Genomic DNA, 17,974 nt, shown 5'->3' on the forward strand with positions numbered 1-17,974 from the left:
AAGTAAATAATTTAACGCGTGGTTTAAAATATTCCGGTGTCTGATTTGGCCTTTTACTGTATATGGATTTGGCGCGCTTGCCTTTCACACACTCACTTCCCTGTCCCCGCGTCATCGTGACGTCAGTTCCGTGTTATGAACTTCAGCACAGATTTTAGACTCTGCTCAGCACAGCTGCACTACAGCACTTGCACAACTCATTTCCAGCTATTAAAGCATACATACCTGCAGGTCACCCGCGATATTTGGTATGACTTCGCTGACTATGTTTTGGATTAGTCATGCAGCTTCATTTGCAATGTGTTCTTGAATGATGTTATTATAATTGATGATATGATGCTCATGTGTCCAGCAGAAGATGGCAGTGGACTGGTGGGGCTTCGCTTATGCTGCAGCTCTTGCTCTGGGGGGATTCATGGGATATAAAAGAAAAGGTATGAATTGTGCTGTTGTTGTTTTCATGCACCTTTCGAATTGAGCATGTGCAGCTAAATATTGCAGATATGGAGATATTGAATCTAGTGCTGGACTCCCACAGGGAGTGTGGTGTCATTAATCGCTGGACTCTTCTTTGGAAGTGTGTCTGCATACGGAGCCTTTCGGATATCAAATGATCCACAGGATTACTGGACCTCTTTAAGTATAAAAATCCCCCTTCTTTAGAAATACTCAGCAAATGTAGGCCTACTTTACACAGCTTTGAACTTTCTCTTTCATTGCTTTTTCTTATAGTGTCTGCTGGCGTACTTGCAGTTGTGATGGGAATGAGGTTCAGGAAATCTGGGAAATTAATGCCTGCAGGGATCATGGCAGCGCTGAGGTAAAGTGGCATTGTTAACTCTTTCACAGTTACAAATATACTATATTATTGTGTTCAGACGTATCAAAATATGGCTAGTACAGCTTTGAAGTCTTTCAAAACCCTTGAAAACTTTTATTCATGAATTATTGAAATATAGCCTATATGAAATTGGTGTTTAATTTTTTTTATTAAACAATATTTTCATGCAAAATGAATGCGGGAGCCTGTTTGATATAGATAGGCTATATAAAGACATTTCACATGGTTATGAGCGTGATATTCCTCATATAAATATCCAAGTATATGATTCAGCTTAGTTTGAATAGTGATATCTTTGTCGTATCCTTTCATTGGTTAAAGCTGCCAGTCATTGCATGTGCTGCACTTTATACCATTTTGTTTTATTAATAGTTTATTTATCTTAGCTTTTTTAGAATTTGAAAGATAATGATGATATTGTTTGATAAGTGACATCTCTGATTGTAGTCTTCGGAAACCCCCAAAAAAACTAGAGCCTGAAAAGTTCTGCGATTTCATTTTACAGTATCTGCATGAACTTTACATTTGACTTTTCTTCTACATTTATGCAAGAAGTAAAAATCTAGTTGAAAATACCATGTTTCAAGTCATGTTTTCCCCACACTGTTTTTTATTTTACCACATGAACATAAGGAAGACTGATCGAATATTGTCTTTTATTTATATGCTCCATAGTAGTTAAGATCAAAATTATTACTAGAGCAAATACATGTGAAATGAACAGGAGACGTGCAGCTGAGGATCTGTCTGATGTCTGCTCTTATTTCAGCCTCCTGATGGTTTTCCGGATTCTGATCTTCTAAGTGATCACTGGGACCTTCCAGACAACATGTACTGAACAGCTGCGATGTTCATTTCACATTATTATAACTGTATCTTGTACATTCCAAATAAATCTGTCCATGTTCGCGTGTCAGTTTTAATAAAGAAGCTTGTAAGTTAGTTCACTTCTACTTAAAGCCGTGGCTCAACACCTCCTTCACGGTGTTCACGTACACCTCGTCAGGCGGAGGCTTTCTCGCACTGCCCGGCTGCAGGAATTTGCTGATTCTTGGTAAGGCCTTCATTTTCCCCTGGAACGCCTGCGAGACAAATGAAAAATTATATAAAATCATAATCATGCTGCTAAAAAAAAGAGGAATTATGGGTTTGATTCATGGACTGAATCGGTCAGGCAACTCACTAAACTTATTACTGTATATCTGACAATCAAAACTGTGTTTTTTTATTTGTGTTAAATATAAATTTGAAGGTTTAATGAAACTTAACTTCACTCTATTCTGACTGTTTGACTGCCAACGTTTAAAGATACAGACATGCTCACAAAAAGAACTAAAACGTAAGTTGAAAAATGCGGTCCCGCTTTATATGAAGTGTCTTTAACTACTATATACTAACCTTTTAATGAATCATTTGATGCAATGCACTTATTGTGTACACGCATGTTTTTACAGTATTGTACTTATATGTAAAAATACCTGCATTTAATTACATCTGTAATTACACTGGTGACCTCTTGACCTGTATCCTCCTCAACATCAGCACAAGTGTTTTCAACATCAACACTATAAGATCACTGTACCTGATAATTACTTTTTTGATGCAAATACATAGTAGTTAAAGAGACAGAATATAAAGTGTGACCAATAATGGTATTGTTAAGTCCAATTTTGGGGTTGATGGTGTGTGTGGGAAAGCGTGGAACAGATCACCTGGACTTTGGGAAAGGTTGACAGTATTGTAGGGAATAACTCCTGCAGCATCAGAGAGGCTTCCAGAAGATGGACATCAGCGCGGCTCAACTGGTTTCCCACCAGGAAATGAGAGTTTGCAAGACCCTAAAAAAGTCATATTAGTCATATTTATGGATAATAAATGCTTCAAAATACGAGGAATGAATAGTCAGAGCTTTCAATACCTTTTCAAACACAGGGAGGAAGCGCTCTTTTGCCTTTTGCTCTATATTACTGAGACTTTTCTGCTTGTTTTCAGGAGGTGTAAAAGGAGACATCATTAAAAGATCCATTAGATCACTAAGGCCCTCTGCATACATGTCAATCCTAAAGGACAAAAATACAGTGATAATTGCTTAGGTGTGGTGGAAAAACAAGGAATCTTATTTAAAATAACGGATTACTGGAATCTAGTTTCATAACAGTCACGGAACAATTTGCATTAAAAGTTGATATTTACAAAGCCCGTTCTTTAAGGTCTTTTCCGTAGAGGTTGTATTTTCCAGCGATGTAATTCAGGATAGCCCTCGACTGCACAAGCTGCATCCCATCTATCTCAACCAGAGGAACCTGCTGAAACATCAGGGCTCCCTCTGCAACCAACATAGCAATCACATTCATAATAATAATATACATTATGCAATAGTATATACATAAAACAAGAGATGACTGATGAGGAATTTACTGAACTTACCATTCACCAGTTTTTCATAATGCTCCCTCTTGGTCAAAAACACCTCCTCAAACTGTGAACACAAGAACGCATTGATCTCTGTCATATGCAAACAAACTATATTTATTGCGCATGCTTAAGAAACAGTTACATGTAAAGTGTTAATCGAGTTCCACTTGCAAATTGCAACTGCATTTCTTTTTGTATAAGACGTCACGTGGTCAAAAACACCTCCTCAAACTACAAGAACAAAATGAAAGTATTGATCTCGAGATCACATTACAATGCACACATTCAATTTCTAAAGCAGGTGTTTTGTGATCGTCATATGCAAATAAACTACATTTATTAGGAAAAAGTTACATAGGCTATATGTAAAGTGTTAATCGATTTCCACTTCTTGCACCTGCATTTTTTTGATAGACGTGGAGAAGTTTTCCAGAGCAACTAACCTCGACTCCAGCCGCGGCCAAAAGCCATCGGATCGACTCCATTTTCCCTCTTCCATCGAAGTAATGCAACACAACTTTCTCAGACATTTTCACAAAATAAAGCGTCACTTCAGTCCAAAACGTTTTTCTGCGGTGTGTGTGTGTGTGTGTGTGCAGTGCACTGTGCTGGCTGTTTATGTGGACTGTGTTGTGTAATTCGTGGGTGGTGCTGCATCGGGACAAAGGGCTCAAACTTACACCCACTGTCCCACACGCACATCTACAGGAATATTGTTGTGAATATGCTGCTGATATCACTCGAGGCATGTAAAAAACACAGTTGCACTGCTTCCTGGGTCAGTTTTCTACAGCTCAAACTGTCCAGACAAGCGTCTGCTGATCGAATGAATGAAAAATAAAGTAAAAATGCTCCAGCAGTGATTAAATGTTCATTTATGTACGTATACTACTATAGACTAATTTTGATTTTTTTTTTTAAATGCTACGTCATGCTAGTTTATGACATTATCCCTAGCCGTTTATGCACTTCACTATGACTGGTCAAATTATAATTGTGACTCATAACGTAATGAACTGAGTCACGATTACTAAGCAGAAAAGTTGACAAAGAATCTTTCTGTAAAGTAAGTTAATAAATTAAAGAAATTGTGCACATATTTTGGTAGCCTACGTGTAATTTTGATGTAAACCTTTGGTTTGCCAATACAAATGATATTTTAGTTACAATTGTTAACAATAATAAATTAAAGGGATAGATCATCAGCTAAAAATGAAAATTCTGTCATCATTCACCCACTCTCAAGTTGTTTTAAACCTGAATGAGTTTCTTTCTTCTGTTGAATACAAAAGTTTCGATACGGTATTGGGAAAACTCCTCTTTCTTAAATAAAAAATACACAAACCAGACGCGATTTCTGCAAGGGAAGCTCGGCTTCTAGCCTGGTAATACCAGACTCTGCTACTTCACTTTGCTTCGTACACAGAGTCTGGGATAGCATAATAGAGAAGTGTTTTCTCTCTCGCTAGGGGGCGCGTACTGAAGTTTAAAATCATTGGTTACCCGTAAGCCAATCAGATAAGTTTGTTTATGACGTATGTTATGCGCCGACACAGCCATCGAACCACAGACATCATGCATCGAACTCAAATCTATGATCGAACTTCCACTGTAAACACTTGATGATGCGAGCGAAATACCCGAGTGAACATGGCTGTAAACGACTTTTTTGATCTGTGAGTGATGTAATAGAATGACTGCTGCGCTTGACAGAGAGAGAGAGAGAGAGAGAGAGAGAGAGAGAGAGAGAGAGAGAGAGAGAGAGAGAGAGAGAGAGAGAGAGAGAGAGAGAGAGAGAGAGAGAGAGAGAGAGAGAGAGAGAGAGAGAGAGAGAGAGAGAGAGAGAGAGAGAGAGAGAGAGCCCCGGCCGCGCGCGCGCACTCCCACGTCTACAAACAACACGAGCGCTGTCTTGCTCTCTCTCCCTCGCGCATATTCATAAAAATCAATCGACAAGATAGTAAGAGGTCGGAAGACCGCGGTTTCACGTGGAGCATTTGGAGATTTTTAGAGATTATAGACTCTAGGAACAACATCTCAATGAACAACATCTCAACTATAAAGGCCTGTCTCATATAAGTTAGACGCCTATCTCAAGTACAAGCCGGTGCAGTTCGACGATTTGGGCAAATAAAAGCCCGGGCTATTATTTGAAGTTTTACGGTATTTAAGACCTGGAAAAGAAAAGAGACACTGACCTGTCAAAAGGCTCCCCAGTTTCTCGCTGACGATCGGTAATAGTTGATAAATTAAACTTTTCCCAAAGGGAGTAACGTTAGGGCCACAACATCACCTCCATTCAAAATGTTTAATACACACTCTTCGTGTTCGGGCTTCAGTTTGCTAATGCCGGGAATATTCTCCACAACAGAGCGAATTGCATCCGCGTCTCCATATCAGCGGTCGTTTTCGATTTCCCTGACCTAATCTTAAACACGGCGCTTACCGACTACGTCACGGCTTTCAGCCCGCCCTCTGTTCGTTGATTGGCCAGGCTGTTTTCAGGCCGGTGGAAAACAGAAAGATAGGCTGCTATCTCAGACTGACTACAGGAGCGAAATGAAATTAGCGGAAGTAGGAAGTCTGACGTAGTCAGGCTACTCGGCTTCCCCTATAATGTCAAAACAATAATGGTCAAATGTGTAACGAGTTACAGTTTAAAATATATGTTTATATATAATTAGCCTAATTTTAACGAATTATAATTAATTATAAATATTTGAATGTTTTAGCAGAATTAATAGTGCAATTATTTAATCAATTTAATTTAGGTAGCTAGATCAAGATGTTTAAGTGACTGATATTTTTGTGAGTGGCAAACACAGAGACAAAAAAGTGTGAATGTAATGGTTTAATAAACGAAACTACGGTAGGCTACACCAGTGGTTCCCAAACCTGTCCTCAAGGCACCCCAACACTGCACGTTTTCTTTATCTCCCTAATCAAACACACCTGATTCAACTCATCAGCTCATTAACCCATGTGATAACCACAACCTACAAGAGAAACAGAGAATCAGGGTCACCTTAAAGGGCCACAATAACTTAGAAACGCATCTAAAGGCTGCACACGGGTACTTGCATTGACTTCAGTTGCTGAAGTCCAGATGCAGGAGATTCGTGAGATTCTTGATGATTCAGGAGTGCGCTGAAGCGTTCGTTTGGGTTCTTGGGGTTGGTCTGGACACCCCAAGGGTCGTTAGGTCTGATTACCAAATGTAGACGTTCTGACCCGGAAAAGGAAGTAAAACAGCACGAAATGCAATGGATGCAGATGCAAATAAAATTATCCAGTGTTTTGCTTTCCACAATATTTTGAAAAGTCATCAAAACATTGGTCTCGTACGGCAGAGAAAAAAGAGGAGAGCCCTTGTTGGCACTGTAGCCACGAGCACTTAAACCCGTGCCTCCCCATATCTCGTGAAATGTCTTCAAACACGGATTTATTTCTGTAACAACCCTGCCTTTTTGGCTGTACTGTCTCTTCGCCCCAAACACTCAAAAGACATGAAACCTCAGCATTGCCCCACTGAGTGTATCCTTCGTCCTCCATCGTGCCTATAAGTCATGTGATCTCAGTTGGTGGTGTCCACCTGAGTTGACGTCACTTTTTTAATGACGTACGACTCGCATTTACTGGGGAATATCCGATTTGTCTGCTTACAAATGCACGTATCCGATTCATATCCGATTTATTACCACATATGAGTGAGGCCTGAATCCGATCTGAGAAAATCGAAATACATGCGTTTTTTCCCTGCTTACACATTCACCGGTCATATACGATCCGGATTTGGGTCACTTGAACCATGCGTAAATGGGGCCTAAGTCATGGGCAAGATCAGGGTTGAGCATCATTGAGTTGAGCATGCAATCAGTGAAGGTGGTTGCATTCAAGTGGCTAAACATAATGAAACAGTCAAACAAAACTGCCTTATTGAGGTGACATCCTTGCTTGGCCTGCAGGAGCTGTCATGTAGGGGACATGATGAGAGTAGTTGTTGAGCTGAATCTCAGGAGTGATTATGAAAGAACTTCACTTCCCAGAGTGCACCAGCAGCAAACCGGCTGCTTGTCACCTGATTATAATTGTCACTGATTTGGAGCACCTGAAAAAGCATGGAGGTTCTCAGTCAGTCAGAAAAAAAACAAGCTTCAGAGAGAAGAGGCTCCAAGTTCACTCGTAGGTTCAGTCCAAAGACGCCAATGGTCTGTAATATGTTTATTTACTTTCATGGTGTTTGTGCTTAAAGGCACACTATGCAAGAATTGTACCTTGATATAACAGCTTCAAAGTCATTTCGGTGGTAAACAAACTCATAGTAGGGCGAATCATCGTGGTAATAAAGCTTGGCGGGGTCGCCGCTGGAAAAACCAGGAATGCAAGTTTGAGAGGAGCGCCCCCGACAAATCTCGCGAGAATCACGACTTGCTTTACGGCAACGACGTCACACACATCAACAACGATGTCACACACATCAACAACCACATATGAAGCACGAAGACACTTGCGTGCATTTCAGACGTGATACTTGACGATGGAAAAAGCAAAGAAAACGCGGTCGGAAGAGACTTGGAAAAGGAAAAGAGAATCTGACCGCGTGAGGAACCGGAAAAGAGTCCCTGATTCGCCCTCGCTATGTGTGTGCGTGTTGTGTGAGTGAGCGCGAGGGCGGGCGCGGCTGATGAGCTGATCAGCGCCAGCTGTTTTGAATGAGGATGTCCGATATATTGTTTGTTACCTCGTCCTGTCTTTGTCAGTTGGTTGTTGAGGCTACCAGGGTTCTACTCGCCGTGTTCTCCTGCATTCCACTCCTGTACCATGCTGTGGTTTCCTGAGATTTTCCCGGAGGAATTTCTACCTGTTCCTGCATCTGTGTCTGCCCACTGCGTCCCTGCGTTGCTGAGACTGAGTCTTCTTCTGTCTGCTTCCATTTTGACCCACACGGATATCTACTATTGTGCTCAATAAATTACTGTTTACTCGCAACTGAATCCTTTGACTATTTCCTTGTGACAGTCCCACTCGGTCGGGCTTTCACTAGTTGGCGCGAGCTAAAAAGCAGCACTGGATTCAACCGCGATGCTGACCTGGCGATCTTGTTGATGGATTAAGTAGCCTAAATCTCTTATTTCTAAACTTGATTGCGTTCTATGTTTTTGCGCTTGCTTGTAGTATGCCATTTTTTTACAATGCTGTTCATTCATCCATTGTTGATAATTAGACCAGTCCAAAAATGTCCACATAATGTCTAGATAGCTATTTACGACAGTGTAAGTGTTCCACAGCGACTATAGGGGTCACTGTTTGACTAAAACACAATTTCTGCATAATGTGCCTTTAATATGTTTGAGCTATGTTTAACTGCTGTGTAGATGTTAAGTAACACATTGCAGCATTTCCTTCATTTATTTTGTGTTTGTGCTAAAATAATATTACATTGAGTTTGAAAATAATTAAGAGTATAAGATAAAAAAGGATGGTATAAAGTTAAAAGTGGTAAAATTTGATTAATGAAATAATTTTTCTTTGTTCCATCTAAAAGGCTTAAGTGGTTAATTAATTTAAAAAGCATTAATGTTTGATTAAAATGTTTGAATAAAATTGTAACTTTTGTTCTCTGTCTTTAAAGGTTTACAACCTAATTTGCTGAACAGCACAATCAACTGACAAACCAAAAGAAAAAGAAAAGTGATTGAGTCGGAAATTTGAGTTGTCCTTGTGTCCTTTGGAAGTCGAAAAAGAGTAGGACTTGACAGTTGTAAACCACGCGGAGCGGCCTGGCCCTGAGGATAAACGGCTTCAGGTCCAGAAATAAGCTGTTGACGCAGAGGAAGTCAAGATGGCAGAAGATGTCCTGGGGAAGTCGGTCCAGCAACTCAAAAAGGAGAGGACCACTGCAAAAAGCAGCTTCACCAGACAAGCCAACTTCATTTCAAGAGGAGCAAGCAGCATGCTTCAAATGGAGTTAAAGGAGGAATTCACAAAGCTTTCAGACTGTTTCAGAAAGATGCTCGATGCCAAGGATGACTACAGGATTGGACTGGAGGCTGACATTAAGATTGAGGATAAGGAAGCAAGTCTTGATGAACAGCAAGAGGCTGACATTGACAAATCTGTAATTGAAGGTGAGACAAAGTTGATGGAAGTAAGAGGCATTGTTCAAACAAACCTGTGGTCGAGGTATGGAAGGAATGAACTTCTTGAGGCAATCCTGGAAGCAGAGAAAGCCAATGATAAAGCAGCTGATGTACCTGTGGAAAGTGCCAATTTAGAGGGCTATGAAGTGCACCTCGCTCTCTTGGACAAGAGAATAAAAGAGGCCATCTCAGCAATGTCAACATGGGAGAGATGGATCCCTGTAGAATTAAAGGATGAATTAGATGGAAGAGTCAAGGACGTAAGAGCATCTTACTACAGGCTTGAGTTAAGGAAAGCTGAATTTGCCACTGTACGGACGATCAATGGGCAAGGCACAGGAGCGAGACTACCCCAACCGGCAACATCCACACCAATAGTGAGAATCAAGCCAACCTCTCTACCTATCTTCAATGGAAGCAAGAGAATATCACAGATGGAGGAAAGACTGGGAAAGCCTGCAAAAGCAGGGAGAGCCATCCGGTTCAACTGAAGTTAAGAAAATTCAACTCTTGGAGAGTGTGGATGACAAAATCTCAAAAGACCTCAGACTTTCAACCTACACCACTGCCATTGACATGTTCAGAGTCCTGGAGAACAGATATGGAAATAAGTCAACTATCACAGTGGAAATCCTTGAAGAGCTGGAGAAGATGCCACATGTGAAAGGGAACCAGCCAAGAAAGGTAATTGACCTCATACAGTCAGTAGAGAAGGCCCTAGCGGATCTCACAGAGTTAGGAAACTCTGGAGCCATAAATAACCCACTGGTAATTAAAACTATTGAAAGCAAGTTGCCTGACTTTATTAAGAGAGATTGGGTGATCTCACCAGACAACCACTTTATCATGCTCTTGAAGTTCCTGAAAAGCCAAGAAGAGATACTAGAGAGACTTGAACAGCTCAGAACTGTGGAGAAGGTGGAAAAATCAGATCGATCAGAAAAGAGGTATGACAGAAGGATTGCCTCAACAAAAACCACAAAGAAAGAAGAGCTTGATGAGGTATGTGGTGTCTGTGGTGATAGTGGGCACAACAACAAAATCTTCTTCTGTAGAAAGTTAAAAAAACTTAAGCTACCTGAAAAGACAGCTGTATTGAGAAAACTGGGAGCATGCAGAAAATTTCTCGGATGCCATGAGAAGGATGGTTACTGCAGAGACACTTTCCTATGCAGAAATAAAGACTGTAAAAGGGAAGGTGGTGCCCCAGACCACCATTTTTTTCTCTGCCCAAAAGAAGTCAAAAGAGGGGAAGAGAGAATGAGTGGAAGAGACGGCAAAGGTAAAAGCAAACTAACGGAGGAACAGGAGGAAATCTTGTCTGAACTCTCCCCAGAAATGGCAGATCGATGCAGAAAGGCTTTCACCAACACCAACAAAACCGCAGTGACACTCGATGCTTCAGGCCAGTCTGAGCTACTGCAGAGGAATGGGCTCTCTGAACTTCCTGTCATCATGATGCTGATGCAAGTCACTGCAAACGCAGGGCAGAAGATTGGGACTTTAATTGACCTTGCTTCAGACACAAACTACATTACCCATAAGGCTGCTGAAAGACTGAGGTTAAGACATGAGAAGATAACTTTAGTTGTGCATGGGGTTGGTGGTATGACCATGGAGGTGAACACACAAAGGTATCTACTCAAAGTCAGAGTCAAGACACCTAAAGGAACGGAGAGAGCTCATGAAATGGTCTGCTACGGCTTGGACGAAATTGCCAGAGTGCATCGAGTAATTGAACCTGAGAAGTTGAGAAAATTCTTCCCAGAAGTCAAACTTAAAGAATTGGAAAGGCCAGAAGAGGTTGAACTTCTCATTAGCCATCGAGAGGGAAGACTCGCTCCTCAGAGGATAAAAATCATCGGAGACCTCGTCTTGTGGGAGGGACCATTGGGGAAGACAGTGGGTGGAGCACATCCCGACTTATTTAAAGAAGTGGAGGTTGCAGTATATGAGTCCAAAACACACTTCGCTCGTTCCATGAGGACAGCAGCAGTTAAATATCAAGAAATCACAAGTCCAACAATGGACACAGCCCAGTTACAGCAGGAGGATGTGGCTCAGACCAAATTTACAGCTGCCAGTAACCGTGAGTTCCTTGAGTGGTGGCACTGGGACAGCATCGGGGCTGCATGTGAGCCAAGATGTGGAGGATGCCGATGTGGAAACTGTCCACCAGGAGGAAAAGAAATGACCCTGGCAGAAGAGAGGGAGCTGGAGATCATTGAAGGAGGCCTCACCTATAAGAAGGGGGATTCTCACACACCAGCTCCACATTGGGATGCAAAGTATCCTTGGACAGTAGATCCAGCCTCTCTCCCAAACAACAAAGGTGCAGTCCAGGCTTGTTTCTTAAGGATGGAAAAGCAACTAAGCAGAGAGCCAGACTGGAAAGTCGCATATGCTACCCAGATCCATGAAATGGTCGAACGAGGCGCAGCCATAAAACTCACCAACAAAATCATGGACGAGTGGAATGGACCAGTGTGGTACGTAAGCCACCTGGTGGCGCCAAACCCTCATTCGGTGACAACACCAGTTTGTATTGTATGGAATAGTAGCCAGAAATACAAAGGCGTGAGTATGAATGATCTTCTTCTGAAGGGACCAGACGTTCTCAACCCTATCAGAGCTGTCCTGCTGAGGTTCAGAGAAGGGACGTATGCATCTCTAGGAGACATCAGAAAGATGTACAACTCTGTATGGTTGGAGGAGTGTGAGATGCATCTTCACAGGTTCCTCTGGAGGGACAGCCCAGATGAAGAGATAAGTGAATATGCAGTTACCAGAGTCAACATTGGGGACAGACCTGCTGGTTGCATTGCTCAGCTGGCTATGAGGGAAACAGCACGCCTGCCCAACTTTCTTCACTTGGAGGAAGAGCGCAGAGTCATTGAAGAGGACAGTTATGTGGATGACCTCTTAACCTCCCAAAATGACCTAAATAAACTTGACAAAATCACAGCGAATGTTGAAGAGATCTTGAAAGCTGGAGGTTTCTTCCTCAAACCATGGGTCCGGTCAGGGCAAAGTGGGAGGCAAGGAATGGAGACTGAGGTTCTAACAGAGACACAATGTAAAACCTTAATTCTTCCAAATCAAATGAGGGACGAAGACAACAAAGCCTTGGGTATTGGCTACCAAATGGATGAAGACAAGCTCTACATGTTAACCTCAGTTAACTTTTCCAAAAGGAAGAAGAAAATGAGAGTTGGAAAAGATCTTCTCAAGGAGGAGGTGAGAACTGGGACACCTAATCCTCTGACTAGGAGGGCTCTCTTAAGCCAAGTGGCTGGACTGTACGACCCAATTGGCTTAGTTACACCTGCCAAACAGAAGGGAGCAATTCTTGTTAGAAAAGCATTCCAAGAGGGAGGGGGTGGGAAACTAACCCAAGATACCTGGGACCAACCTCTCTCAGAAAGCCTCAGAGAAGAAGCCATACAACTTTTTGAAGAATATGTGCAGCTTGGACAGATGAGATTCCACAGGAGCCTCACACCAGCTGGCTGGAAAGGGAAACCTTGGGGCATCACATTCTCTGATGGAAGTGACAAAACCTATGGAGCTGTGATGTACTTAATATGGGAGACAAGTCAAGGCACTGTAGTTCGATTCGTTGAATCAAAAGCCAAACTGACACCCCTGGATCAAAAGGGAGAAGCTGTAAAAGCTGAGATCTGTGGTGCTGTTTTTGCAGCCAGGATCAGGAAGTATGTGGAAAAGCATGCACGAATGAAGATCGAGAGATGGTTCCATCTACTTGACAGTCAAACAGTCTTGGGAGCCATTCAAAGAGCCAGTTATGGGTACAAAACAGGGACGTGCACAGGGGGGTTGCTCAGGTTGCCCGGGCAACTGCCCATATGCCCTTCTCGACTCAGGTTGCCCTTCCGAAAAAAGAAAAAGAAAAAAAAATCGTACAATGGATGCAGAATTTCACGTAGGCCTAGATAAGAAAAAAAAATCGCAAAGCCTCATTCACTTCCATTCGGGCACCGAAACTGAAAGTCAGTAAGGGAAGGGCAAACTGTTTACTTGGCTGCAGCGCTGCACGCGACCGGTGCGTATTCTGCGTAAGGCCCCGCAAATTACTTAAGGCCCCGCCTCCATCTCGTGACATAGCGCGTCAATTAATGTGTGCAACATCCATGACAAAATGAAGCGAAACTATCCTTCTGGTCACGAAAAGAGGAAGAAGAAAAAAAAAACATGAGAGTGAATTGCGGGAACAACAATCAGGTAAATTTGTGTTCTCTCCTCTCTAAGTTTGATGTTGACCAGCAAAGTTTGATGTTTTTCGGTCTTGCTAAGCTAGCTGGGCAGGCAGTGCATCTCTTGCATCACTTTGTGCCTGACAAAAGTGAGAGTAAAATACAATTATTTATTACGTTTGTTTTTGATAAACGACAAAGTGCAACGGTGTTTGTTTACTGCGCAGCTCGGAAAACATAACCGCGTCGCCGCGTTCATATCGTGCGTTCATATGCTCGTGCACGACATGAAACTCGCATTTTTCAAGCAGAAATATGTGGAGACCAGACATACTGTACAATACATGCACGTGAATGATGGCACTCCCAATCAAAGTACACATTATAAAACAAGACACTGATTATCTATTCTCAGTGTAGTTAAAAACTCTAAACAACTGCACTAATTATGCAAGATAGAAAGCAATGTATTGACAATGTAATTTGACATTGATTGACTATTGATTTATAGGCTATATTGAATTTAAAATGTTGATTAACTGGACATACTAGTCAATATGGATGCACATCCCTCAGTAAATAATAACCATAAATCAAGAATTGCTTCAACATGCATAATAAAAAAAAAAAAATCATACTGATGCCGAAAATACCCAGGCTGTAGAGAGAACCAAAGTTAATCCCAAAAGCCAAAGCTCAGGGTTATAATTTATTATTTTCTTCTTATTTATGTTTACATTAATATTCACTTGTTATCTTAACATTCTATAGAAAATACTCTATTCAATAAATATTGTTTGTTTGAACTTCATTCTGTTCTATATTCTTGTACTTATTCTTTGACTGTTTTGTTTAAAGGAGGGAGGATTGTATTGGGAGCACTGAAGTGTCAGGTGTGACTGTGGCAATGGCAAATGGTTTACATAGCTCACGACATCACAGGTCAGGTAGAGGCCCCTTAGCAGAATTTTGCTTAGGGCCCCAGGGGGAGGTCAGGATCGGCACTGGGTTTAGCAGTCGATTCTGTTCCCTACCGGAATTCCTGTTCCCTTTACGCAATCATACTACAAATCATGCGTAGTTGCCCGTAGTTGCCCGTAGCCTACCATCAGAACTGAATACGAGCAAGAAGCACAACTGAATGTACGGGAAGCCAAAAGGTTAAAAAAGGATTGTATTTTTTCCTGAAAGTGTGCCCTTTTTTCAGGTCAGAGCAACTGCCCCTCAAAATTCCTGTGCACGTCCCTGGTACAAAACCTTCTTTGCAAATAGAGTGGGTGAAATCCAGAAGGCTGGACTAGTGCAAGACTGGTGGTGGATCCGTGGAGATCTAAACATAGCTGACATCATAACAAGAGGGGGCGCTCCTGGAGATTTTAAGGAGAATTCCATATGGCAAAATGGACCAGAGTTCCTGAAGTGGCCCGTGGAGAAATGGCCTATAAAATCAGCTGGAGAGGTTGCAGCTCAAGCCAGAGAAAGTGTAAACAAGCTCCAGAGGAAGGCATTCACAGGTGCATTAACAAGAGCTCAAGCAAGGAGTCAGCAGAAAGAAGACCTACAAGGCACCCAGGAAAGTCCAAAGAGTGAAGCTCAAGAGGGAATACCTGTGGTAAACCCAACTCTTCTTCTAGGAAGGAAGCCCACTGGCTGGGTTAAAGACCTTGTGGAAGTAAGAAGATTCAGTAGCCTGTTCAAACTGGTGAGAGTCGTTGCCTGGGTTTGTCTAGCTGCCAAGCAGTGGCTGAAGAGGAAGTGCCGGGCCCTTAAACAGTTAAAGTGGGAGGTAAAATCACCCAAGCAAGCTGTGCTGACTATCAAAGAACACGAAGATGCGCTCAAAGACCTCTTCCTCGCAGCTCAAAAAGGTACAGTTTTTTCAGACACAACTCTGAACAGACTGGTAGTATACAAAGATGTGAACTCTGGACTGCTAGTTTGTGGAGGCAGAATTCAGACGTTCAATGAAGATAAGACAGCAGTGCCAGTTTTACCATTTGAAGCATGGGTGTCTACACTGCTGGCACAAGAATCCCACAAAGCAAACCACGAGGGAGTGGCAGGAACCCTTCTCCGGATGAGGAAGAAAGCCTGGGTAATAAAAGGCCGTAGACTTGCCAAGAAAATAGTTGACAGCTGTGTGGTCTGCAGGAAAAACAAGGCAAAACAGTGTCAACAAATCATGGCTGACCTGCCTCTAGAGCGAACAGGCCCAGCTGCACCTTTTGAATTCACCACCATGGACTTGTTCGGCCCTTATGGAGTGAAAGATGAGGTCAAGAAGAGAACTAGACTCAAAGTATGGGGAATAGTCTTCTGCTGCATGGCTTCCCGAGCCATACACACTGAAGTGGTGAGTGACATGTCATCTGAAGGATTCCTGCTAGCCTATCAAAGGTTCACTTCACTGAGAGGACACCCCAGGAAACTCTGGTCAGACCCTGGCACTAACTTTGTGGGAGCCAGACCTGCACTGGAGAAGCTTCATAGATTCCTAAACCGACTAGACAAGTCTGAACTTGAAGATACAGCTGCCAAGCATGGTACAGAATGGTCGTGGAAGATCCACCCTGCAGACTCTCGCCATAGGAATGGTGCAGCAGAGGCAGCAGTCAAAGTAGTGAAGCAGGCGTTGAGCAACCTTGGTGGAGATGCTGTTTTCACATGGGGAGAATTTCAAACTTTTCTCTTCATGGCAGCCAACCTTGCAAATGAGAGACCCATCGATGCAAGAACTCAAAGCAGAGAAGACTGTGTAGAGTACATCACCCCAAATTCTCTGCTTTTAGGACGTGCCAATGCAAAGGGAGACCCTGGAGATTTCCAGTTTAATGGCTACCCTTACAAAAGGCTTAAACATATTCAAGCAGAGGTAAGCAATTTCTGGAAGAAGTGGAGCCAATTGGCTGGACCTAATCTGTTCATAAGAAGCAAATGGCACACCAAAGAGCGAAATGTTGCTGTTGGAGATGTGGTCTGGGTGGCTGATCAAAACGCCCTGAGGGGACAGTACAAGCTGGCTAGAGTGGTCAGTGTAAATGCTGACAGCAAAGGCATTGTAAGAGATGCATTTGTAAAAACTTTTCCTAGCTATCCTGTTCACATCACAAGAGCTAACAGTGAAAGAACTAAGAAGCTTCAAACCAAAATCCCAGCCACAATTCTTCATAGGGATGTCAGACGCCTTGTCATTCTACTTCCCACTGAAGAACAAGCAGAGGTGTGAAGGGCTTGTGTGACCTCTGGATTTGAAAAAACCAGGAGCTCAAGTGGGAGGTGTTGAGCTGAATCTCAGGAGTGATTATGAAAGAACTTCACTTCCCAGAGTGCACCAGCAGCAAACCGGCTGCTTGTCACCTGATTATAATTGTCACTGATTTGGAGCACCTGAAAAAGCATGGAGGTTCTCAGTCAGTCAGAAAAAAACAAACTTCAGAGAGAAGAGGCTCCAAGTTCACTCGTAGGTTCAGTCCAAAGACGCCAATGGTCTGTAATATGTTTATTTACTTTCATGGTGTTTGTGCTTAATATGTTTGAGCTATGTTTAACTGCTGTGTAGATGTTAAGTAACACATTGCAGCATTTCCTTCATTTATTTTGTGTTTGTGCTAAAATAATATTACATTGAGTTTGAAAAAAATTAAGAATATAAGATAAAAAAGGATGGTATAAAGTTAAAAGTGGTAAAATTTGATTAATGAAATCATTTTTCTTTATTCCATCTAAAAGGCTTAAGTGGTTAATTAATTTAAAAAGCATTAATGTTTGATTAAAATGTTTGAATAAAATTGTAACTTTTGTTCTCTGTCTTTAAAGGTTTACAACCTAATTTGCTGAACAGCACAATCAACTGACAAACCAAAAGAAAAAGAAAAGTGATTGAGTCGGAAATTTGAGTTGTCCTTGTGTCCTTTGGAAGTCGAAAAAGAGTAGGACTTGACCGTAGTGAATCATCCAACAAGGGGAATTACAGGGAGTTCACAGAAACATTAGCTAAATATGACTCTTTCCTGTCCACACAATTCAAGTCCTCAACTGTGTTTTCTATGTCCCATACTATTCAAAATTACTTGATCTCTGCTCTAACAGCCACTGTTTCTGATCAGATCAGAGATGATATTCAGGATGCTCCCTTTTTTGGATGGCAGGATGAAACAACTGAGGCCGTGCCCAACTCGCTGTCATTGTGGATAGTGCAGGTAAAATTCAGGAGCGCTTTATTGGATTTTTTAATGTTTCTGGGGGGCGAGATGCTCAGTCCGTTTTTGATGTATTAAATGAGAGCATGCAGGGCTACAGTTTTAAGGACAAGCTTGTGGCACAGACCTATGATGGGGTTGCTGTCCTGGCTTCAGCTCTCAGTG

The 17,974-nt window shown here is 42.1% G+C and overlaps 2 protein-coding genes across 5 annotated transcripts; one reads left to right on the forward strand and one right to left on the reverse strand.

The window, feature by feature from the left end:
• Positions 1-124: 124 nt before the first annotated feature.
• On the forward strand, positions 125-1,783 carry LOC130103835 (transmembrane protein 14A-like). Of its 4 annotated transcripts, none has more exons than XM_056270161.1 (5): positions 125-248; positions 353-434; positions 523-640; positions 733-820; positions 1,611-1,783. In XM_056270161.1, the coding sequence occupies exons 1-5, from the start codon at positions 136-138 to the stop codon at positions 1,642-1,644; spliced, it is 435 nt and encodes a 144-aa protein (XP_056126136.1). In that variant the 5' UTR covers positions 125-135; the 3' UTR covers positions 1,645-1,783. The 4 variants fall into 4 exon arrangements, with proteins under 4 accessions (XP_056126136.1, XP_056126139.1, XP_056126137.1 ...); XM_056270164.1 differs by having other exon boundaries at positions 127-248; positions 356-434; XM_056270162.1 differs by having other exon boundaries at positions 127-248; positions 356-434; positions 539-640.
• On the reverse strand, positions 1,677-3,868 carry LOC130103834 (glutathione S-transferase 3-like). Its single transcript, XM_056270160.1, has 6 exons — positions 3,700-3,868; positions 3,269-3,320; positions 3,035-3,167; positions 2,760-2,901; positions 2,554-2,679; positions 1,677-1,923 (listed from the first exon to the last, which is right to left on the reverse strand). Exons 1-6 carry the CDS (start codon positions 3,784-3,786, stop codon positions 1,792-1,794), a joined length of 672 nt encoding a protein of 223 aa, XP_056126135.1. The 5' UTR covers positions 3,787-3,868; the 3' UTR covers positions 1,677-1,791.
• Positions 3,869-17,974: the final 14,106 nt, after the last annotated feature.

This window comes from Rhinichthys klamathensis, unplaced genomic scaffold (assembly GCF_029890125.1).
Source record: "Rhinichthys klamathensis goyatoka isolate OS25496 unplaced genomic scaffold, OSU_Roscu_1.1 h1tg000298l_1, whole genome shotgun sequence".
Classification (NCBI taxonomy): Eukaryota; Metazoa; Chordata; class Actinopteri; order Cypriniformes; family Leuciscidae; genus Rhinichthys; species Rhinichthys klamathensis.